This window comes from Cricetulus griseus, chromosome 9, assembly GCF_003668045.3.
Source record: "Cricetulus griseus strain 17A/GY chromosome 9, alternate assembly CriGri-PICRH-1.0, whole genome shotgun sequence".
Taxonomy (NCBI): Eukaryota; Metazoa; Chordata; class Mammalia; order Rodentia; family Cricetidae; genus Cricetulus; species Cricetulus griseus.
The window spans coordinates 6827886-6850898 of record NC_048602.1 but is presented as its reverse complement, the minus strand read 5'-3'; the positions used below and the strand labels follow the sequence as shown (position 1 = coordinate 6850898).

The following is a 23013-nucleotide window of genomic DNA, read 5'->3' as shown; positions in this document are numbered from 1 at the left end:
CTCCATTTCACCCTGCTTCCTTAACATGAACCCCAAATTCTTTGGCCCCCAAGATAATGTCTCAGCCACCCCACTGATGACATCAATTCCTCAAACTTGCACTCTAGACATCTTTGTCCTGTCTGTTTCTCTGTGAGCTCTCTGCCCTGTCCCCTAAATCAGCCTGAGATGGCAGAGCCCTGCCCTGGGGTTGGAACCCAAAGACCTAAGTTGTAGTCAAATTGCTCCAGGGCATGCATTTCCTGGCTCATCCTCATCATCCTCTCTTGTGGGGATGGGACACTCTGGTGGGCAGAGGGAGTAAGATAGCCTCAAAGCCCCAGCAACCCCTTCTAGAGACTGCTGACAAAGTATAGTAGCTATCACTGCTATGCCTACTCTCTTGACCCTGTAGGCTACAGAAGCTCTGGATCTGCATGGAATTCTGTGGGGCTGGTTCTCTCCAGGACATCTACCAAGGTTAGAGGAAGGACAAGAGACCCAGGTCCCCCGTAACCGCCAATCTACCTCTCTCTGCTTGTATCCTGGGAACTGCCTCCTTGGTCTACATGAGCGAGCCTGGTCCCCTGGGCCCAGCTGGGATGATGCTGGGGATCCTGTGACAACCCAGGCTTCCAGAACCTGTGGGTCCTGCCTGTCCTTCCCCAGGCAATAATCCCTTCTGCTCCCATGTCTCTATCTTTGTCTGAGTATATTTTCTTGCCAAAACATATTCTTAGGTTAGGGATTTCTGCATTTTCTTTCTTTTATTTATTTATGTATTTAATCATCGTTACTATTATTATTATTATTTTGGAGACGGGGTTTCACTATGTAGTACTGGCTTCCTAGACCTCAACATGTAGATCAGGCTGGCCGCCCACTCACAGAGTTCTGCCTACTTCTGCCTCCCAAGCTACCACACCTGGCCTATTTCTGCATTTTCTAACTCAGATTAGTTGCTCAGAATTTGGGCAGTCAGTCATTGAATTTCTGGGTCTAGCCTGCAGTTTGCTTTTCAGGGAAATTTGAGGGTAAGAGTTGGATAGGCCTCTCATCCCCTCTGAATCTCTCTCTCTCTCTTTCTCTCTCTCTCTCTCTCTCTCTCTCTCTCTCTCTCTCTCTCTCACACACACACACACACACACACACACACACACACACACACATTTTTTTTCATGATGTGTTTTGAACCTAGAGTTTTATGTTTGCTAGACAAGCGCTTTGAACTTTATCCCCAATGCTCTTTTTTAAAATTAATTTATCTCTTCTTTTCGAATTTCATATAGGTATATCGTGTATTTTTATCTTTTTATTATTTTTGGTTTTTCGAGACAGGGTTTCTCTGTAGGTTTGAAGACTGTCCTGGAACTCTTTGAAGATCAGGCTGGCCTCGAACTCACAGAGATCTGCCTGCCTCCGTACAAGTGTATTTTTATCACACCCCTTCAACTTCTAGACATTCCAACATTCTTCTTACTTATTATTTTGAGACAGAGTTTCAGTGAGTTGCCTAGCCTGGCCTTGGGCTTTCTATCTGACTGCCTCAGCCTCATGAGGAGCTAGGACTACTGTCTGTGCAACCAGGCCCTACACCTCAGCTCTCTATGAAGTTCTGGTGTCCATCTCTATCTTATTATCTCTCTAACTCTCTTTAGCCCATGACCTCAAAAGTTACTAAACACCCCAGAGGCCCAGCTATAGCTCAATGGTAGAATGCTTGCCTGGCAGGATCAAGGTCTCAGGTTTTATCTGGGCAATACAAAAATCTACCCCAGAATGGGAAACTGAGGCCCATAGATAGGAGAGACTCACCCAGCCATTGTGCAAGACCTGCTTTCTGCCTGTCATCCTCTGTCATTTCTTTCTTTCTCTTGTTCCTTTCCCAACCCTGATTGTCTCTTTTCCAAAATATGTCTATCTCCCCCCATTTGGTGCCTGTTCATCTCTCTCAGTGCTCCTACCCTGGGTCTGTCTGTCTGTCTGTCTGTCTGTATTGCTGCCATTGCTCATCTTGCCTGCCCCCACATCACCCCATTCATAAACTCCCAGGAAGCCCATTGTCCTCAGGGGTGAAGCTGCTCACTCCTGTCATCCTGGCCATTGCCCCCTGCCCTTGCTCTTTTTTTTCCTGCTTCGTAGGTTAGCCTTGTGGACCAGCATGACTAAAATGTCATAGCCCTTCCCACACGTATTTCCTGTTGTTGTTTCTGGTTCTGTTTTTTCTTACTAATTATTAGCATATTAACATCTTACATGATATGCCTTTCCTTAGTCTTCTTTATTATTTGTAGCATGAATTCTAGTTGGTCTTAATAATAAAAACTGGGAGTCAGCTATCAGGGGGTGAAAGCTGAAGGATGAGAGAAGCAGAGCGGCCAGCCACCAGAGAGTTCTCACCTGTACCAATGCTCACACCAAAGGGGCAACGCTGTCCTCAGACTGACTGTAATGAGCTCCTGTCTCCTCCCAATTTACATTCCTCTCTCTGCACCGCCATATCCCTTCCTGTGTCCAGCTCTGTAGTGCTGGGATTAAAGGCGTGTGACTCCCAAATACTGAGATTAAAGGTTCGAGCCACCACTGCTTGGCTCTGTTTCTCTTTTAGACTAGATCAATTTCGTGTATCCCAGGGTGGCCTTGAACTAACAGAGATCCTTTAAAGGTGTATACCACCACTGTCTGACCTCTGTGGCTAACTAATGAGGCTAGCTCTGTACTCTGAACTTCAGGCAAGCTTTATTTGCTAGAACAGAAATAAAATATCACCACAATTATTATTTATTAGTTTTTGAAATAGCAGACAAGAGCTCCAGCACTGAGATGTCCCTCCAGCCATAATTACCATCTATATTTTATTTCTCTTGGAGTGTTCTCTCCATGAGAGCAGGGATTTTATCTTTGTGTGGTGTTTGTGTGGGCACATGCTAGTGACGGAACCCAGGAGTTTTCATATAATAGGAAAGGACTTTATTGCTGAGCCACGCCCCCAGCCCCTCACTGGGGGATTCTAGGCAGGGGCTCTACCACTGAGCCACACCCCCAGCCCCTCACTGGGGGATTCTAGGCAGGGGCTCTACCACTGAGCCACGCCCCCAGCCCCTCACTGGGGGATTCTAGGCAGGGGCTCTACCACTGAGCCACACCCCCAGCCCCTCACTGGGGGATTCTAGGCAGGGGCTCTACCACTGAGCCACGCCCCCAGCCCCTCACTGGGGGATTCTAGGCAGGGGCTCTACCACTGAGCCACGCCCCCAGCCCCTCACTGGGGGATTCTAGGCAGGGGCTCTACCACTGAGCCACGCCCCCACCCCCTCACTGGGGGGACTCTAGGCAGCGGCTCTACCACTGAGCCACGCCCCCAGCCCCTCACCGGGGGACTCTAGGCAGGGGCTCTACCACTGAGCCACACCCCAGCCTCTCATTGGTGAGTTCTAGAAAGGGGCTCTATCTCTGAGCCACACCCCCAAGTCTTCACTGGGGGATTCCAGGCAAGTGCTTTCCTCCTATGCCATGCCCCCAGCTTTTTGGAATGACTGTCTTGCTTGTAGCTGTGTCTCCAGGCCCTGGCACAGAGTAGGACTGTTGTCATTATTGCTGAATGGCTGTCTTCCTTTGGACTGTATAGCAACATCATTTATCTGTCTATCTCTCCCCCTCCATGTGCACATGCTCATGGTTGTTTGGGAAACAAGTCTCTCTATGCAGCCCTAACTGGCCTCCAGATTTGTATATAGCCCAGGCTAACCTCAAACTCAGGGCAATCCTCCTGCCCCAGCCTTCTAAATCATAGGATTACAGGCAAGAGTAACCATGTGTGGCTCCTCACCTCCCAGTCAGCTGCCACCCTTCAGCTCTCCTTTCCAGTTGTCGCATCTAGGGTCCCTCCTCTTTGTGTATCCTGTCCAATGGCATGGGTGGAGGGAAGCTAGGGAACCCAGAGAGCCAAGGTTCCTGTTTCCTCTCCCAACACCTGGGATGATTTTTGCAGTGACTGGCTCTCTGTCTGAGCTCCAGATCAGCTGTGTGTGCCGGGAAGTGCTCCAGGTGAGATGGGGCCGGGGGCTCCCAAAGTGAGCAGGGCCCTGTACAGGCCAAAGGGGTCTGCCAGCCCATTGTTCCATGTCTCCCCAGGGTCTGGCCTACTTGCACTCACAAAAGAAGATACACCGAGACATCAAGGTAGACTGGGGACAAGGGCCACTGAGAGGGGGTGGAAGGGGCACCTAGGGCTCATGATAGTCTGAGCTTTCAGGTGGAGTCACAAGGGTGGGAGCAAGGGAGCCCTGGGGAAGGGCCTTCTCTGACAGCTTCTAACCCCTCCTCTGGTCCCCAGGGAGCCAACATCCTCATCAATGACTCTGGGGAGGTTAAGCTGGGTGAGTGTGGCTCAAAGCAGGGTACACGGGGTTACCTGGAGGTTGAGGTGGGGATGGGGTTGCCACTTACAATTTCTGTCTCGGCCTCCAGCTGACTTTGGGATCTCAGCCCAGATTGGAGCGACACTGGCCCGGCGCCTCTCCTTCATTGGGACACCATACTGGTGAGGGGTGCTGGGTCAGAGGCTGGGGTGGGAATAGTGGCATTTCCCATTTGGGCTCCCCAGGAAGTCCTTGGCTCTGCCTTCTTCTATGAAAGACTTTTTCCCTGTCTTAGGCTATCTTCTCTCTCTCTCTCTCTCTCTCTCTCTCTCTCTCTCTCTCTCTCTCTGGTTTTTCAGAGACAGGGTTTCTCTGTGGCTTTGGAGGCTGTCCTAGAACTAGCTCTTGTAGACCAGGCACCTGCCTCTGCCTCCCGAGTGCTGGAATTAAAGGCGTGCGCCACCAACGCCCGGCTTAGGCTATCTTTTCAGTTTTCCATTTATCTGTGTCTCTTTCTGACCCTTCCTGTTTCTCCTAGCCTTTAGGATTTCAGTGGTGCTCTCTCTCTCTCTCTCTCTCTCTCTCTCTCTCTCTCTCTCTCTCTCTCTCTGTGTGTGTGTGTGTGTGTTGACACAGGTTCTCCTCTACCTCAGGCTGGCCTTGAACTCCTGATTCTTCCGTCTCCAGCTCCTACAGTTTTAGCAGGCACCACCACCGTTCCCAGCTTGGGTTGGTTTTTAGCTCGATCCCTATCTCCCCAAGTCTATCTACTCCTGTGTTTCCTCAGCCTGTGGCCCTCTGTCTTTGTTTTTGTGTGTCTGGACTGTAGATCTCTTTGGCTTTAAGCTGTCTTACAAACTGAAGCTAGGCTCTGACACCGTCACTGTCTCACTAAGCCATACTCCCAGCCTCCCGCTCTCCCTTTTGGAGACAGTGTCTCACTCTGTAGCCCAGGCTGGCCTCAAACTCATGGTACCTTTCCTGCTTCAGCCTCCAGAGTGCTGGGACCCCAAGTGCCCCCACACTTTCCTTTTCCTTCTCCTTCTGCCATTTTGTCTTGGTGCCCCTGTCCCCTGGCTCTGTCTGTGCCCCCATTTCCCCTCACCCTTCCTGTCTCCTGCCCCTGGGCCCCTCCTTGCTCTCTGAGGATCTCTGCCCACAGGATGGCTCCAGAGGTGGCAGCTGTGGACATGAAGGGTGGATACAATGAGCTGTGTGACATCTGGTCTCTTGGCATCACAGCCATTGAACTGGCTGAGCTCCAACCACCCCTCTTTGACGTGCACCCTCTCAGGTAAAGGCTGGGGTGCCGGATGCCCCTGGGCTCAGCACCGTGCCCACCCTTCCGCCCATGTCCTCACCTTAGATCGGATGTCCCTCAAGAGACTCCTGTGGTTCCCCAAACACAGAAACCTTTCCTCAGTTTCCTCAGTGGTCCCCATCTTTATTTTTGAGTTGGGGGCAGGATGTTTAGAGACATTGTCTCTTGTGTAGCCCTGATTGGCCTCCAGTTTTCTATGTAGCCGAGGATAGCTTACACTGTAGATGCTCTTGCCCCAGCCTCTCACAAGCCTATGGATGTCTAGTATCATTTGTTTCTTTGTTGTTGAGACTGGGTCTCCCTAGCTCCCTATGTAGCCCAGGCTGGCCTCAAACACACTAGATAGCTCAGGCCGGCTTTGGATTTTGATCCTCCTGCCTTAGCAGATGGGCTGAAGCCTCAAATTTTCTAAAATATTAATAGCTTCTCTTAGAAGTGACTTCACAGGCCCAGAGGTGGTGGCACACACCTTTAATCCCAGTACTTGGGACGCAGCAGCAGGTGGATCTCTGTGAGTTTGAGACCAGCTCAGTCTACTGAGAGAGTTCCAAGACATCCTCCAAAGCTACAGAGAAACCCTGTCTCGAATCTCCCACCCCAGAAAGTGACTTCACAGCCAAGCATGGCCACCCTGTGATCCCAGCACTCAGGTAGCTGAGGCTGGGAGTCATGAGTTTAAGGCTGGCCCGAGCTGCATAACAAAATCCTATCTAAAAGCACCAACAAAAAGGGGGGGGGTGGCCATATTGAATTTAGAAGCAGAACTGTATTTCCTTCCTGTGTGTGTGCACACGGGTGGAGGCCAGAGGACAGCCTCTGGCCTTGTTCTTCAGGCATTGGCCACTGGTTTTTGTTTTTGTTTTTGTTTTTGTTTTTGTTTTTGTTTTTGTTTTTGACACGGTCTCTTACTGGCCTGAAACTGGAAGATTGGGCTACCCTGGCCCCGCCGCAGACCTCCATCCATCGCCTCCTCCCAGCGCTGGGATTATGTGCTTATAATCACACCCAGTTTGTTTACCTACACACATGTGGAGGTCAAAGGACATTCCCTGCTTCCACTCTGTGTGTCCCAGGAATTGAACTCAGGTCATCAGGCTTGGCAGTGTGTGCTTTTACCTAGTGAGCCATCTCACAGGCCCAAATGTTTAGCTTTTCAAAATTAAATTAAATTATTTTTTTTTATTTTTGTGTATTTGAGAGTGTGTGTGTGTGTGTGTGTGTGTGTGTGTGTGTGTGTGTGTGTGTGCCTGTGCGCTGTATAGAAGCCAGAGGAGGATGTTGGGTGTCCTAGGCTCTCTCTGGTCTTGGAGTTAGGCTCCTGTCTCCAGCCCTACACTAGAGTCACAGGCATGCCCCACTTCTTACAGGGGACCTGGGGATTTGAACTCAGATCCTCAGACTTACATAGCAAGTGCTCTTACCATATGAGCCATCTCCCCTGTTTGATTTCCACTTGGGATCTCCTGAAGCTATGAGACCTGTCCCCATGGATCTGAACCCCATTTCTTCCCTGCTGCTCTAGGGTTCTCTTCCTCATGACAAAGAGTGGCTACCAGCCTCCTCGGCTAAAGGAAAAAGGCAAATGGTAAGTGAGGTGACCTGAGGGAGAGCAGGGGAGGGGTAGCTGGAGCGAGGAGAAGGGCTCTGATCCCCTCATTCCAGATCTGGCTTCTTCCTCCCAAGGTCGTCTGCCTTCCACAACTTTATCAAAGTCACCCTCACTAAGAACCCCAAGAAACGCCCTGGTGCTGCCAAGATGCTCAGTGTAAGCCAGCTCTCCTCAGGGACTCCTTCCTACCCTCCTCCTCAGCCCAGGACTGTCCAAGTCTTCCATGGATCACAGGAGCCTGGTGGCCCCTTCACCCCTAGTCTCTCAGCATTTCCCAGGGTTCTACCCACAGGACCCTCAAACTGTACTGGGAGACCCAAGCCTAGTGGCACAAGCCTACAGTCTCAGCACTAAGGAGGTAGAGGTAGTTCAAGGCCATCTTTGGTTACATAGAGAGTTTGAGGGTATCCTGAGCTACATGGGATCCTGTCTCAAAACTCAAATCAAATTGATACCCTGATATTTATATGTTTGGTTGTTGTTGTTGTTGGTGGTGGTGGTGGTGGTGTGTGTGTGCTTTTTTCTTTTCGTTTATTTGTTTTGTTATGGTCTTATGTAGCCCAGGATAGCCTCCAACTTGGTGTATAGCCAAGACTGACCTTGGACTCCTGATCCTCCTGCCTCCACCTTCCAAGGGCTGGGATTACAGGCATGTCTGAGCCACCATGTCCAGCTTTACTCCAGATCTCTCCAAGTTTGTCTGAGTTGCTGGAATACACCAAATCCCAAAGGGCTCCAGACTTGTGCCCAAGAGCCTCTACTAAGCCTAGTTGTTTTTAGGACACCCTGGAATTCCTCCCCTCCTCTTTTGGGAACCCTAAATTCTTCTAATCTCTTAAAACTTCTCAGCATCTCTGGGCCCCTGAGGGTCCTAGCTTCCCCTTCTTGCTCCCTCAGCTGGTGCCTTCCTCCCAGCAGTCTCTCCCGTCAGGCCCAGGTCCCCACCCCACCCTCCCCTGCCATGCCAGCCCTCTGACCCCTGCCTCCTCTACAGCATCAGTTGGTGTGCCAGCCAGGGCTGAACAGAGGCCTGATCTTGAATCTTCTTGACAAAATGAGGAACCCTGGGAAGGGGTCGCCTGTTGGCGAGATTGACGACGAGGAACCTGAGGTGAGGGCCTTGGTAGAGGAGGACATGGGACCCTCAGGGCCTTGCACGGTTCTTCCTCCTGCCCGGAGAGCCCTCTGGAAGCACATGGTAGAAAGAAAATGTCATGAGGAAGGGAAGCTGACAGGGCTGGACTGTTAGAGGCCCTGCGCCCTGACGTAGCCACCTTTCTGTCCAGCCACCCCCTGCCATCCCTCGGAGGATCAGATCTACCCACCGGGCCAGCTCACTGGGGATCCCAGACACTGACTGCTGTCGTGAGTAGAGAATCCTACAGTTTGGGGCAACCTAGCCCACTGTCTGACCACGTGTAATCTTCAAGCTGACCACAGAGTCCCCTCCTCCCAGACCCACGAGACCTCCCAGCTCTGACCCCAAAGATACCTCGAGAATCTATCTGCAGGCATGCTGGTGCACACCTTGAATCCCAGCACTCAGCATGATCACCACCAGTGAGTTCAGGGCCAGCCTGGTCTACATAGGAAGTTCCAGGCCAGGGCTACACCAAGAGACCTTGTCTCAATACAAAACAATGCCAGGAAAAAAGAACCAAAAAAAAAAAAAAAAGCCAAAACAAAACAAGAAATACCCAAGACCAAAAACAAAACATCAAACAAACAAAAAGCCATAAACAAGCTGGGACTGTAGCTCAGTTGGTAGAGTACTTGCCTTGCATATATGAGGTCCTGGGTTCAGTCTCAGCATTGACTAAGCTTGGTGTGGTGAAGTTTAGCCGTGGCCCCAGCACATGGGACATGCAGGCAGGAGGATCAGAACTTCATGGATGTCCTTGACTATGTATTGAGTTAGAGGCCAGGACTATGAGAAATTCTGTCTTAAAATAAGCAGGGGAGGCCAGGCAGTGGGCAGTGGTGGTGCACGCCTTTAATCCCAGCACTCGGGAGGCAGAGGCAGGCGGATCTCTGTGAGTTCAAGACCAGCCTGGTCTCCAGAGTGAGTGCCAGGATAGGCTCCAAAGTCACAGAGAAACCCAGTCTCGAAAAACCAAAAAAAAAAAAAAAAAAAAAAAAAAAAAAAGGCAGGGGGGCCAGTGAGATGGCTCAGTAGCTGAAGGTGCTTTTGGATAAGCCTAGTGACCAAACCCACACATGGAAGGATAGAACCAACTTCTACCAGCTGTCCTCTGATGCCCACAACCCCCCCCTCACAAAACAAATTAATACATGTAATTTTTCATTTAGGTATTAGAGCCCCTAATACCTAAATAAAGCCTGAAAACAAACATCTCACACCAGCTTTGAGCCCCTCTACCCCTCTGATGCCATTCCTGGACCCCCCCAAACAAGACCCCTGTAAACAAGGGCCCCTCCCACAGGGACGGTAACCTCCCTTAAAGTCCTGGCTCCAGGCCCCCACCTCTGATTCTTTTCCAGCCTCTCTCTCCCTGCCCCATCCCTCACTGATCTGACTCATCCCCGTTTCTCAGGGCGGCACATGGAGTTCCAGAAACTCAGAGGAGCGGAGCCTAGACCCGCAGCTGACACGGTGAGATGCCTCTGTGCTCACCCCAGATGGGTCCCCTGCCCCCTTCTGCCCTGCACTGTACTGACGCTTTCCTCCTCTCACAGGTTTGCTTACAGCCCCCTGAAGACTTCCGGAGTGCCAGTCCCAGGTCCAGGACCCCTGCCCCGGGCTGGAGGGAAGGGCGATGGGTTTTGGGGGAGCCACCCGGGACTCATGCCTGTCATTCTTCAGGAGCCACCTGTCAGAGACTGATGACGACTACGATGATGTGGACATGTAAGACCCTCTGAACCCTCACTGCAGCCTCAGCCTTTCCTGTCACCCACCGCTTGAGGTCTGGTGACCCTCAGTGCCCCTCTCACCTTCCTTCCTCATCACCAGTCCCTGGTCCCCAAGCCCACTGGACCCTCTACCTTCACCTCTGAACCAAATCCCACCCAAATCCCTTCTTCCCCAACCCTCCCCTCCCACTGCAGTCTGACCTTAAGGGTGCCCATATACTCCACAGGTGCTCTGTCATAGAGCCAGGCCCCCAGCCCTCCACTGTCGTGTCTAGGCAGTGTTTTTTTTCCGAGACAGGTTTCTCTGTGTAGCCCTGGCTGTCCTATAATTCACTTCGTAGACCAGGCAGACTGAACTCACAGAGATCCGCCTGCCTGTGCCTCCACAGCCTTAAAACATTTTTTTTTTTTTAAATTATACGTGTATCAGTGTTTTGCCTGTTTGGACACATATATTCCTGGTGCCCATGATAGTCAGTAGAGGGCACTGGATCCCTGGAATGGGGTTTTCAGGATGTTGGGAGCTGCTTTGTGGGTGCTGGGAACCAAACCCAGGTCCTCTGAAAGAATAACAAGTGTAAACCATCTCTCCAGCCAGCCCCCCCCACTCCTTTTTTTTTTTTTTTTTTTGAGACAGGGTTTCTCTGTGGCTTTGGAACCTTTTCTGGAACTTGCTCTGTAGACCCCGCTGGCTTTGAACTCACAGAGATCTGCCTGCCTCTGACTCCCAAGTGCTGGAACTAGAGGTGTGCACCACCACTGTCTGGCTCTTTTTAATTTTTAATTAAACTGAGAAAAAGTTGAAGCCTGGAGGTGATGACACACACCTTTAATCTCAGCACTCAGGAGGTAGAGGCAGGCCAGTCTCTGAGTTCGAGGCCAGCCTCGTCTACATAGTGAGTTCCAGGACAGCCAGAGCTATACAGAGAAACCTATCTCCAAAGTGACAGAGAGACAGACAGAATTTCACTGTGTAGCCCACCTATGTCTTTAGAACGGGCTGGCCTCAAACACAGAGATCACCCTACCTCTGCCCGCCACTTGCTGGGGTTTTGCGTTTGATACAGGGTAACACTAAGTTGCCCAGGCTGGAATTGAATTCATTATGTAGCCCAGGTAATCCTCCTGCCTCTGCTCTCTGAGTAGGTGGGATTACAGGCTTATGACCAGAGGCCCCACCACAGACGGGAGTTTCCCAGTCCAGGCTTTAAGTCCCAGGCCTCACCCTGCACTCGAGCAGTCATCTTAAGTCCCCACATTGTCCCTGCCCTGGCTCAGGGACAGTCTCAAGCTGCTCTCTGTCCACACCCCACCTTCTGTGCACTGGCTTGTGGGGCGGAGGGCGAGGAATGGAGCAGGTGACAGCCCAGAGCTGTCACAGATCCTCAGTCCCAGGCCCCCGCCTGAAACACCCCATCTCGTCCCTTGCACCCACACTGTCTATCCCATCTTTGTGTTTCAGCCCTGCCCCAGCAGAGGACGTACCTCCTCCACTGCCCCCCAAGGTAAGGCCCTTGGGGATCCTGAGGACACTCTAAGTGTTTAGTTTAGCTGGTGGTGTCACGCATCTTAATCTCAGCACTCGGGAGGCAGAGGCAGGCGGATCTCTGTGAGTTCAAGGCCAGCCTGGTCTCCAGAGCGAGTGCCAGGACAGCCAAGGCTACACAGAGAAACCCTGTCTCAAAACACAAGACAAAACAAAACAGTTTGTTAGTGTTTGAAGCCAGAGGCGTCTGAATATTACAGAGGGCTTAAACGTTTGGGGTACAGGATGGATGTACAGAATGGCAGCTGAAGCTGGGTGTGGTGCTGCACTCAGGGGGTGGAGGCAGGAAGATCAAGAGTTCAAGATCAACCTTAGGTACCTGGCAAGTTCAAGACCAGCCTGGGCTACACAGTGAGACATAGTGAGACGCTGTCTCAAAACAAAAATTTGTTTAAAGCTAGGCTGGCTGTCTGGGAATCTGGAGTGATGGGTGCTGTGGGATCTGTCAAGTAGCTGGCCTAGTGTCCAGCATTAACCCTTTGTGTTCTGGTGTGTGCTGAGGTCCCTTCTAACGGGGATGAGGTTCTGGGAAATGGTAGAACCCAGGCAGGATGTCATGGGGAGGGTCGTAGCTATGGCTGATTCTTGCTCCTGGAAAAGGCAGAGGTTGGGGTGTAAGGTGCACTTCTGGAATCTCTCACATATCTGCTTTCTCCATACTTCTCTCCGTAGCCCAAGTTCCGGTCTCCATCCGATGATGGTTCTGGAGGGGTAGGGGACGACGGACAACTGAGCCCAGGGGTGCTGGTCCGGTGTGCCAGTGGGCCTCCTCCACGTACTCCCCGACCTGGACCTCCCCCAGTCACACGCAGCCCCCACCTCACAGCCCACTCAGGTACCAGGCCTGCCCCGGGGAGGAAGATAGGCAGGGTTGGAAGTCTCTCGGCCTGATCTTGCTTCAACCCCTATCAGATCCCTCACTCTGGAACCCAGCTGCTCCAGAGCCAGGCCAGCCCCCACTCCTACCCCCTAAAAAGGAAAAGATGCGGAGAAAGGTGAGAGCTAGCTACAGGCTCAAGATGGGTGGGGTGGCCCAGTGGGAGATAGGATGGCATTTGACGGGTGACTCTTATTAAGTCCTTCCTATGTGCCAGACACTGATCTCATGGGATGTGTGTGTGTGTGTCTGTGGGTGGGTGGGTAGGTGCACAGGAGTGTGGATGTATACACAGGTGTGTGGGTGTATACACAGGTGTGTGGGTGTAGACAGGTGTGTGGGTGTAGGCACAGGAGTGTGGATGTATGCACAGGTGTGTGGGTGTAGACACAGGTGTGGGTATAGACACAGGTGTGTGGGTGTAGACACAGGAGTGTGGGTGTAGACACAGGTGTGTGGGTATAGACACAGGTGTGTGGGTATAGACACAGGAGTGTGGGTATAGACACAGGTGTGTGGGTGGATGCATAGGTGTGTGGGTGTAGACACAGGTGTGTGGGTGGATGCATAGGTGTGTGGGTGTAGGCACAGGTGTGTGGGTGTAGGCACAGGTGTGTGGGTGTAGACACAGGTGTGTGGGTAGATACACAGGTGTGTGGGTGTATGCATAGGTATGTGGGTGTAGACACAGAAATATGGGTGGATGCACAGGTGTGTGGGTGTAGACACAGGTGTGTGGGTGTAGACACAGGTGTGTGGGTGGATGCACAGGTGTGTGGGTGGATGCACAGGTGTGTGGGTGGATGCACAGGTGTGTGGGTGTAGACACAGGTGTGTGGGTGTATACACAGGAGTGTGGGTGTAGACACAGGTGTGTGGGTGTAGACAGGTGTGTGGGTGTAGACACAGGAGTGTGGGTGTATGCACAGGTGTGTGGGTGTAGACACAGGTGTGTGGGTATAGACACAGGTGTGTGGGTGTAGACACAGGAGTATGGGTGTAGACACAGGTGTGTGGGTATAGACACAGGTGTGTGGGTATAGACACAGGAGTGTGGGTATAGACACAGGTGTGTGGGTGGATGCACAGGTGTGTGGGTGTAGACACAGGTGTGTGGGTGTAGATACAGGTGTGTGGGTGGATGCACAGATGTGTGGGTGTAGACACAGGTGTGTGGGTGGATGCACAGGTGTGTGGGTGTAGACACAGGAATTTGGATGGATGCACAGGGTGGAGGTGTAATTTTTCTGTCCGCAGCCAGGTCCCAAATGACCACACAGACACTCTTTATGAATTAGAAATGCTCGGCTGGTAGCTCAGGCTTGTTACTAACTGGCTCTTACGACTTTAAATTAACCCATATTTCTTATCTACGACGAGGCTCAGTACCTCTCCTCAACACGGCGTGTTCATTTTGTCATCTCCTTCCCGAGTCTGCTGGCGACTCCGCCCTTCTTCATCCCAGAGCTCTCTCCCTGCCTAGCTGTGGGCCATTTAGCTTTTTATTAAACCAATGAGAGCAACACATCTTCACAGTGTACAAAAAGACTATTCCACAACATATTCCTGTCGGCGGATGCAGATTTGGAGGCCAGAGGACATCAGGTGACCTGCTCCGTCACCCACCATCTTACTTCTTTGAGACAGAGTCTCTCACTGAAGGGTGGAGCTAGGCTGGTGGCCGCAAGGGATCTTCCGGTCTCTGGGAGGAATATAGACACGCCCAGCTTTTTTTTTTTTTAACTTTTATTCTCTCATATATTACATCCTGACTGCATTTTCCTCCCCCCCCTTCTGCCAGTCCCTCCCACACCTCTCTTCCCCTCCAGATCAACTCTTTGTCAGTTTCCCTTTTTTGAAAGAAAGAAAAGAAACAAAGAGCAGACTTCTCAGGGATATCCACCAAACACTGCCTAACAGTAAGACTAGACACAAACCTTCATATCACGCTGGACAGACTAGGCAATAGGAGGAGACGTGCCCCAAGTGCTGGCAAGAGTCAGAGATGCAGCTGGGTGGTGGTGGCGCCTGCCTTTAATCCCAGCAGGCGGATCTCTGTGAGTTCGAGGCCAGCCTGGTCTACTGAGTGAGTTCCAGGACAGACTCCAAAGCTACAGAGAAACCCTGTTTCGAAAAAACAAAGAAATCTCAGAGATGCCCCCACTCTCATTGTTGGGAGTCCCACAAGAACAGAAGCTGTACAATCGTAGGTGTATGCGGAGGACCTAGCTCAGACCCACACAGGCGCCGAGTTTGTCGCTTGAGTCTCTGTGAACCCCTACAAGCCCTGCCTAGTTGATTCTGTGGGCCCTGTCCTTGTGGTACCCTTGACTGCTTTGGCTCCTACAGTCCTCCCTCGCCCTCTTCATCTGGGTTCCCCTGGCTCCCTTAGTCTTAGGCTCTGGGCCTTCGCATCTGCTCCTGTAGGCTGCTGGATGAGGCCTCTCTGCTAACCGTTGCGTGCCCAGCTTTTTAATGTGGGTGCTGGCAATCCAAACTCAGGTCCTCATGTTTGCACAGCCAGCGCTCTCACCTGCTGAGCCCTGATCTTGTGTCATGCATGAAAACAGAAACCACCTACTGTGTGCGGCAGGTGGCCCCACACTTGAGGTGCTGTGGGAGGAAGATGGAGAGCCACAGGGCTGCGAGTATAGCTTCCCAACACTGTGATGAAACAGCCACCGAAACCAGCTCGGAAGGAAGGGGTTGGTTCGGTTTCCACTTCCACATCCCAGGTCCACCATCCTGAGAAGTCAGAGCAGGAACTGAAGCGGAGGCCACGGAGGAATACTGTTTTCTGAGTTGCTCCTCATGGCTCGCTCAGCTTGCTTTTCTATACAGCCCAGGTCACCTGCCCAAGGGTGGCACCATCAAGACGGGCAGGGCTCCCACATTAATCAGTCATCAAAAAAAAAAAAAAGAAAAGAAAAGAAAAAAGAAATGTTCCACAATCTGGTAGAAGCATTTTCTCAGTCTTTCCAAATGACTCCAGTGTGTGTCCAGTTGACAAAAACACTGACCAGCACAAGAGAGCACACCTAGAATTCTACAGTAAAAGGTTGGGGCCTTAGCTCACCAGTCGAGAGCTTGTCTAGTTCAACAGTGAGGGGCTGGGGTGTGGCTCCCCCAGGAGAGTTTGGCTGCTATGGGCAAAGTCTTGCATTCTCTCTCCAGGCTCTGCATAGGGAGGAGGAAGGGGGTGGGGGGCCTGTAGGCCAAGTGGGGTACATAGTGAGACAGTTAAAAAGACGGGAGGAGAGCGACCCCAGAGATGGCTCTTTTCTGTCCCACAGATGGAGAAAGCGAAGCGCCGAGAGGTAAGCCCATTACCCAGGGTCACCCTTAAGAGATTCCCCTTTGCCCACAGAGGATTCATTTCAAGACTTCAAGACACAGCCCCCACCCCACCCACCACCAGGGCTGCCACGGGTGCCTCAGACTGGCTAGTACCCAGTCCTGTATTTTCCACTGTACACTCACCTATAAGGGGCCATTGCTAGGCACAATAAGAGGTTTACTGTGTGGGCAGGGTGTGGTGGCACACCTCTGTCACACCCAGCACTGGGGAAGTGGAAGCAAGACCATCAGGAGTGGAGAGCCAGCCTGGGCTACATAGAAAGAGACTCTAAGGCCAGTCTGGACTACATGAAACCCTGAGTCAAACACAAGAAAGGCTAAAACAAAACATAATTGGTCTTTGTTTTTGTTTTTTTGAAAAGGGTTTCTCCGTGTTACGGTTCTGGCTGTCCTGGAGCTCACTCTGTAGGCGGGGCTGGCCTCAAACTCACAGAGATCCGCCTGCCTCTACTTCCCAAGTGCTAGGGTCAAAGGCGTGTGCCACCACTGCCTGGCAATTTATTTATTTATTTGATGTGCATTCATGTTTTGTCTCCTTGTATGTTCATGTGAGGGCATCAGATCCTCTGGAACTGGAGTTACAGACAGTCGTGAGCTGCCATGTGGGTGCTGGGAATTGAACCCGGGTCCCCTGGAAGAGCAGCCAGTGCTTTTAACCACTGAGCCATCTCTCCAGCATATATATATATATGCTGAAACCTTTCATGTAATATTTTTGAACCATGCCTACACAGACGAGGGGAGCTAAGGTGGAGGGGGGGTCTCTGAGGAGTAGGCAGAGTCTGAACCCTGCATTCACCCATCTGTCTTCTGCTCATTGTTGCTACCACTGACCATGGCCATCCAGGGATGTGCCCTCCTTGTGAAATTATTCAACGGCTGCCCCCTCCAGATCCACAGCACAGCTGCCTGGACACATCCCTCTACTAAAGGTAGGCATTCAGGAGGTCCACAAGAGCCTGGTGGAGGGGCCAGGTAGGGATGATGGGGGCCCCTAGCCCAGGTGTCTGCAGAGTCCAGGAGAGTGTGTGAGAGCCCTTAGCCCAGGTGTCTGCAGAGTCCAGAGAGTGTGTGAGAGCCCCTAGCCCATGTGTCTGCAGAGTCCAGGAGTGTGTGAGAGCCCCTAGCCCAGGTGTCTGCAGAGTCCAAGAGAGCATGTGAGAGCCCCTAGCCCAGGTGTCTGCAGAGTCCAGAGAGTGTGTAAGAGCCCCTAGCCCAGGTGTCTGCAGAGTCCAGAGAGTGTGTGAGAGCCCTTAGCCCAGGTGTCTGCAGAGTCCAGAGAGTGTGTAAGAGCCCCTAGCCCAGGTGTCTGCAGAGTCCAAGAGAGCATGTGAGAGCCCCTAGCCCAGGTGTCTGCAGAGTCCAGAGAGTGTGTGAGAGCCCCTAGCCCAGGTGTCTGCAGAGTCCAGGAGTGTGTAAGAGCCCCTAGCCCAGGTGTCTGCAGAGTCCAAGAGAGCATGTGAGAGCCCCTAGCCCAGGTGTCTGCAGAGTCCAGAGAGTGTGTGAGAGCCCCTAGCCCAGGTGTCTGCAGAGTCCAGGAGTGTGTGAGAGCCCCTAGCCCAGGTGTCTGCAGAGTCCAAGAGAGCATGTGAGAGCCCCTAGCCCAGGTGTCTGCAGAGTCCAGGAGTGTGTGCGAGCCCCTAGCCCAGGTGTCTGCAGAGTCCAAGAGAGCATGTGAGAGCCCCTAGCCCAGGTGTCTGCAGAGTCCAGAGAGTGTGTAAGAGCCCCTAGCCCAGGTGTCTGCAGAGTCCAAGAGAGCATGTGAGAGCCCCTAGCCCAGGTGTCTGCAGAGTCCAGAGAGTGTGTAAGAGCCCCTAGCCCAGGTGTTTGCAGAGTCCAAAGAGTGTGTGAGAGCCCCAGCCCACGTGTCTGCAGAGTCCAGGAGAGCATGTAAAGGCCCCTAGCCCACGTGTCTGCAGAGTCCAGAGAGTGTGAGAGCCCCTAGCACACATGTCTGCAGAGTCCAGGAGTGTGTGCGAGCCCCTAGCCCAGGTGTCTGCAGAGTCCAAGAGAGCATGTGAGAGCCCCTAGCCCAGGTGTCTGCAGAGTCCAGAGAGTGTGTGAGAGCCCCTAGCCCAGGTGTCTGCAGAGTCCAGAGAGTGTGTGAGAGCCCTTAGCCCAGGTGTCTGCAGAGTCCAGAGAGTGTGTGAGAGCCCCTAGCCCAGGTGTTTGCAGAGTCCAAAGAGTGTGTGAGAGCCCCAGCCCACGTGTCTGCAGAGTCCAGGAGAGCATGTAAAGGCCCCTAGCCCACGTGTCTGCAGAGTCCAGAGAGTGTGTGGGAGCCCCTAGCCCAGGTGTCTGCAGAGTCCAGAGAGTGTGTAAGAGCCCCTAGCCCAGGTGTCTGCAGAGTCCAAGAGAGCATGTGAGAGCCCCTAGCCCAGGTGTCTGCAGAGTCCAGAGAGTGTGTAAGAGCCCCTAGCCCAGGTGTCTGCAGAGTCCAAGAGAGCATGTGAGAGCCCCTAGCCCAGGTGTCTGCAGAGTCCAGAGAGTGTGTGAGAGCCCTTAGCCCAGGTGTCTGCAGAGTCCAGAGAGTGTGTAAGAGCCCCTAGCCCAGGTGTTTGCAGAGTCCAAAGAGTGTGTGAGAGCCCCAGCCCACGTGTCTGCAGAGTCCAGGAGAGCATGTAAAGGCCCCTAGCCCACGTGTCTGCAGAGTCCAGAGAGTGTGAGAGCCCCTAGCACACATGTCTGCAGAGTCCAGGAGTGTGTGAGAGCCCCTAGCCCAGGTGTCTGCAGAGTCCAGAGAGTGTGTGAGAGCCCCTAGCCCAGGTGTCTGCAGAGTCCAGGAGTGTGTGAGACCCCTAGCCCAGGTGCCTGCAGAGTCCAGAGAGTGTGTGAGAGCCCCTAGCCCAGGTGTCTGCAGAGTCCAGAGAGTGTGTAAGAGCCCCTAGCCCAGGTGTCTGCAGAGTCCAAGAGAGCATGTGAGAGCCCCTAGCCCAGGTGTCTGCAGAGTCCAGGAGTGTGTGGGAGCCCCTAGCCCAGGTGTCTACAGAGTCCAGGAGAGTGTGTAAGAGCCCCTAGCCCAGGTGTCTGCAGAGTCCAGCAGAGTGTGTAAGAGCCCCTGAAGCTGCAGTTGGAGGTGGTTGTGAGCCTCCAGGCATGGGTGCTGGGAGCCAATCAAACTCAGGCCCTTAGTGAGTGGCAGATGCTTACTTAGCTCCGGAAGGAGGGTCTTAATGGAGAGATGTTGGTGGAGCCAAATCTGGGGCAGATGCTGTGGTTACCGTGTGATCTGAAGGGGACGAGACAGGGTGACATCAAAGGAGAACACTAGAGAAGGTGGAGCTTAGAGGCCAGAGGTCTCTGAATAAGACAGTGTAGAGTCGGTAGATGATGGAGGTGTTGAAGGGTCACCTCCTTGTTGATGGCGGAGACTGGGATCAGCTTTGGGGGGGCACAGGTTTGACTCCAGCAGAAGGGGGCAGAATCTGGAAATCACAGATGGGGGATAAGATTGGAATAGAGGTGTGCACCTTTAATCCCAGCACTCCTGAGGCTGAGGCAGGAGGCCAGCCAGGGCAATATAGCAAGAGGCTTCTTAAAAACAAGCAAACAACCGGGCATTGGTGGCGTACACCTTTAATCCCAGTGCTCGGGAGGCAGAGGCAAGTGGATCTCTGTGAGTTGGAGACCAGCCTGGTCTCCAGAGCGAATGCCAGGACAGGCTCCAAAGCTACACAGAGAAACCCTGTCTCGAAAAACCAAAAAAACCCAAACAAACAGCCAGCATAGTGGTGCAGATCACACTGGTAACCCCAGCTCTTAGGAGGTAGAAGCAGAAGGATCTCGAGTTCAGGGTCAACTTTGGTTTCATAGGGAGGTCAAGGACCAGGGGAATACTTCTGACCAGGTCTCTTAAGACAAGAGACAGGCTTGGGAGATGGCTCAGCAGCGGTTGAGAGCATCAGCTGCTTTTTCAGAGGACCCAGGTTCAGTTCCCAGCTCCCACATGTTGGCTCATAGTGTTCTTAACTCCAGTTCCAGGGGACCACACCCTCTTCTGGCCTCTGAGGGTACTGCATACACACAGTACACAGACACACATGTAGATAAACACTCATACACATAAGATAAAAACACGCTTTTGTTTTTGTTTTTAATGAGAGACACAGGCACCAGGGCTGAACAGATAGGAAAGACCACATTGGGGCCCAGAGTCAAAGCACAAACAGGCTTAGCAGTTGGAGCTGAGTACTGGGAAAGCAGGGGTGCAGCCGAGGAAGCAAATGTGTGGTGTACAGCTGGTGTGAAAAGTAGAGTTGGAGGATCAGGGGCAAAGAACTGCCAGGCATTGCGAGTCACAGAGAAGGGTCATGGGGTTTGCCTTCAGACTTGAGAGAGACAATCTGGGGGTGTCAGTCTGCAGGGAGAATTAGTATGAGGGGGTGGGAGTGGGGTGGGCAGAGGGCCAGTTTGGAACAAAGACTGGGAGGTCCTTCCCCCACAATGAGAGACCCCAGCAACCGCCTTGTCTGGCCCACTCAGACCAACATCTGCTCCTGGGTGCCGAGGAAGGCATTTTCATACTGAACCGGAACGATCAGGATGCCACGCTGGAGATGGTGAGGGATGGGGGCAGCCCTGGGGGTGCGGGCAGGGCGGTGTAATGTTGAATGGGAGTTACAGACGTCACCCCCAATCTCTGCAGCTCTTCCCTGGCCGGACAACCTGGGTGTATTGCATCAACAACCTTCTCATGTCTCTCTCAGGTCAGCCTGTGGGCTGTGGAGGGCGGGAGCCAGGAGGAGAGGGATGGGTGGGTGCATGCCGGGTAAAGTGTGGATGAGTCTGCAGCGTCACTGAGTCTGAGGTTCAAATCCCACCACTTCCCTACTGGGTGACCTGAAGCCTCAGTTTTCATATCAGTACAGTCTCGAAATTTTTCTTGCCTCAGGAATCTTCCCCTCCCACATTGGCTGTTAGTTCATTTTTACTGATAAATTCATCCTTAAATACCTTTGACATCTCTGGGCAGGCGGGTCTGAGAGTCATGACTTATTCTCCCCTTCAGTCTGTAACCTAGATGGAGGAAGTTACAGGGGGTTTTGTTTGTTTGGTTTTTGAGAAGTAACAGGACTGCTGCATACTTACAAATGCTACCACTGAGCTGTGTCTCCAGCAGCACCCTTCCCCATGTTTTCTGAGACAGAATTCCCACTGTGTATCCCGGGCTAGCCTTGAACTTGGGGCAGTTCTCTGGCCTCAGCCTCCCAAGTCCTGAGATTAACAAGCAGGTGCCACCACTCCCAGCATAGGTAGGTTTTTGTTGTTTTGTTTTGTTTTGTTAAACTTTGACATATCTACCAGGTGTGTGGTGACACCTGTAATCCCAGCACTCAGGGTGGAGCCAAGAGGATGGGAGTTCAAGACCAGGCTCAGCTACATGGGGGCATCAGAGGCTAGCCTGGATCCCATGAGACCCTGTTTTGAGAAACAAGCACCAAAAATAAATAAATAAAACTGAGGTGCAAACTTCACAGGCTAGTTAAACTCCCCTCGTCCTCTGAGGGCAGATCCTGCTCTCTGTTTTCCCAGCAGATCACAGTGCCTGGACCACACTGGTCCTTTCAGGTGTGAAGGTGGGAACTGTGTGAAAGGCAAGGGGGTCTGCGTGTTGGGGCGTTTCAAAGGGCCGGAGCTAGCCAAGGGCTGGTAGACAAGATATGGCAAGGAGTCCTAAAACTGCTTTCCCCCCTCCCCCTCCCCCTCCCCCTCCCCTCCCTCACACACTGCAGGAAAGACCCCCCACCTGTACTCTCATAGCATCCTAGGCCTCCTGGAGAGGAAGGAGATCCGGACAGGAAGCCCCATTGCTCACATCAGCCCTCACCGCTTTCTGGCAAGGTACCAGCCCTAAAGGGCATCACTGGTTTCCCTGCCCCCACTGCATCCCCGTGGCCACTCACACCTCCTTCTTCTTCAGAAAGAACATGGTCTCCACTAAGGTCCAGGACACCAAAGGCTGCCGAGCCTGCTGTGTGGGTGAGAGCCAGCCTCGGGGGGTCCTTGGGAAGTATCCACTCAATAAGGTTGAGGCAAAGTGTCCAGAGCCCAGGGAAAGATATAGGGTGTTCTGGGAAGGATACAGGGACTCTGACCCATTCTTGTCCACTTCCACAGCCGAGAGTGCCGGCTCTGGGGGCCCATTCCTGTGTGGGGCATTGGAGACTTCCGTGGTCCTGCTGCAGTGGTACCAGCCAATGAACAAATTCCTGCTTGTCCGGGTAAGTTCACGGGGCCAGGGCGCTGCAGTTTGGACCTACCGCCATTTGCACCTCGATAAAGAACTGGGTGTACCCTCTCCCACCCCACACTGCATCCTTGAGGGTCTGGAGAGATGGCTCAGTGGTTAAGAGCACTGGCTGCTCTTCCAAAGGACCCAGGTTCAATTCCCAGCACTCACATGGCAGCGCACAACTGTCTGTAACGCCCTCACACAGACAGACATACATGCAGACAAAACACCAATGCACATAACATAAAAATAAGCAAATCATTTTTTAAAAAACCTTTCTGATCCTTAATCCTGCCTCTCACACCTGAACTTAGTTATTTCTGTTTCCAGAGGTCTGTTCTTTGAAGTCTAAAGTGTTTTTGAGTCTAAAGTGTGAGGGTGGAGGGGGGGTACCCCGCCTTTCTGCCGCCAGGCTGCCACGCCTCCAGACACAGCCACACTTACTCTAAGGGCATGCCTTGTTTCTAATGAGGCCTGTAATTCCCCGAGGGCCTCTGCCACCGTCCCACCCAGCTTCCCTGAGCCGCCCTTCCCCTTGCGGCCCGCAGCAGGTGCTCTTCCCGCTGCCCACGCCGCTGCCAGTGTTCGAGCTGCTGATGGCGCCGGGCTCCGAGCTGCCGGCCGTGTGCATCGGCGTGAGCCCCGGGCACGCGGCGAGGTCGGTGCTCTTCCACACCGTGCGCTTCGGTGCCCTGTCCTGCTGGCTGGACGACTCCAGCACGGGTGAGTGGGCTGCGCCACAGAGACTCGGGGCTGCAGGGAGATGATAAGGGCTGCAGGGGAGAGGAGGGGCTGCAGGGAGATGATAAGGGCTGCAGGGGAGAGGAGGGGCTGCAGGGGAGAGGAGGGCTGCAGGG

At 52.8% G+C, this 23013-nt stretch overlaps 1 protein-coding gene across 1 annotated transcript in view; it reads left to right on the top strand.

Annotated features, from left to right (window-relative positions):
- Window positions 1–23013, top strand: part of Map4k1 (mitogen-activated protein kinase kinase kinase kinase 1) — a 28420-nt gene that overhangs the window by 1751 nt on the left and 3656 nt on the right. Inside the window, exons 4-27 of the mRNA XM_027430532.2 lie at window positions 395–459; window positions 3971–4026; window positions 4114–4161; window positions 4316–4358; window positions 4450–4522; window positions 5503–5634; window positions 7184–7246; window positions 7345–7426; window positions 8265–8381; window positions 8557–8635; window positions 9826–9884; window positions 9968–10011; window positions 10095–10139; window positions 11607–11649; window positions 12363–12525; window positions 12603–12685; window positions 15861–15884; window positions 16772–16856; window positions 20407–20483; window positions 20570–20630; window positions 21657–21765; window positions 21845–21903; window positions 22042–22145; window positions 22705–22879. Coding sequence (XP_027286333.1) covers window positions 395–459; window positions 3971–4026; window positions 4114–4161; window positions 4316–4358; window positions 4450–4522; window positions 5503–5634; window positions 7184–7246; window positions 7345–7426; window positions 8265–8381; window positions 8557–8635; window positions 9826–9884; window positions 9968–10011; window positions 10095–10139; window positions 11607–11649; window positions 12363–12525; window positions 12603–12685; window positions 15861–15884; window positions 16772–16856; window positions 20407–20483; window positions 20570–20630; window positions 21657–21765; window positions 21845–21903; window positions 22042–22145; window positions 22705–22879 — 1889 coding nt within the window. The remainder of the gene's footprint in view (window positions 1–394; window positions 460–3970; window positions 4027–4113; window positions 4162–4315; window positions 4359–4449; window positions 4523–5502; window positions 5635–7183; window positions 7247–7344; window positions 7427–8264; window positions 8382–8556; window positions 8636–9825; window positions 9885–9967; window positions 10012–10094; window positions 10140–11606; window positions 11650–12362; window positions 12526–12602; window positions 12686–15860; window positions 15885–16771; window positions 16857–20406; window positions 20484–20569; window positions 20631–21656; window positions 21766–21844; window positions 21904–22041; window positions 22146–22704; window positions 22880–23013) is intronic.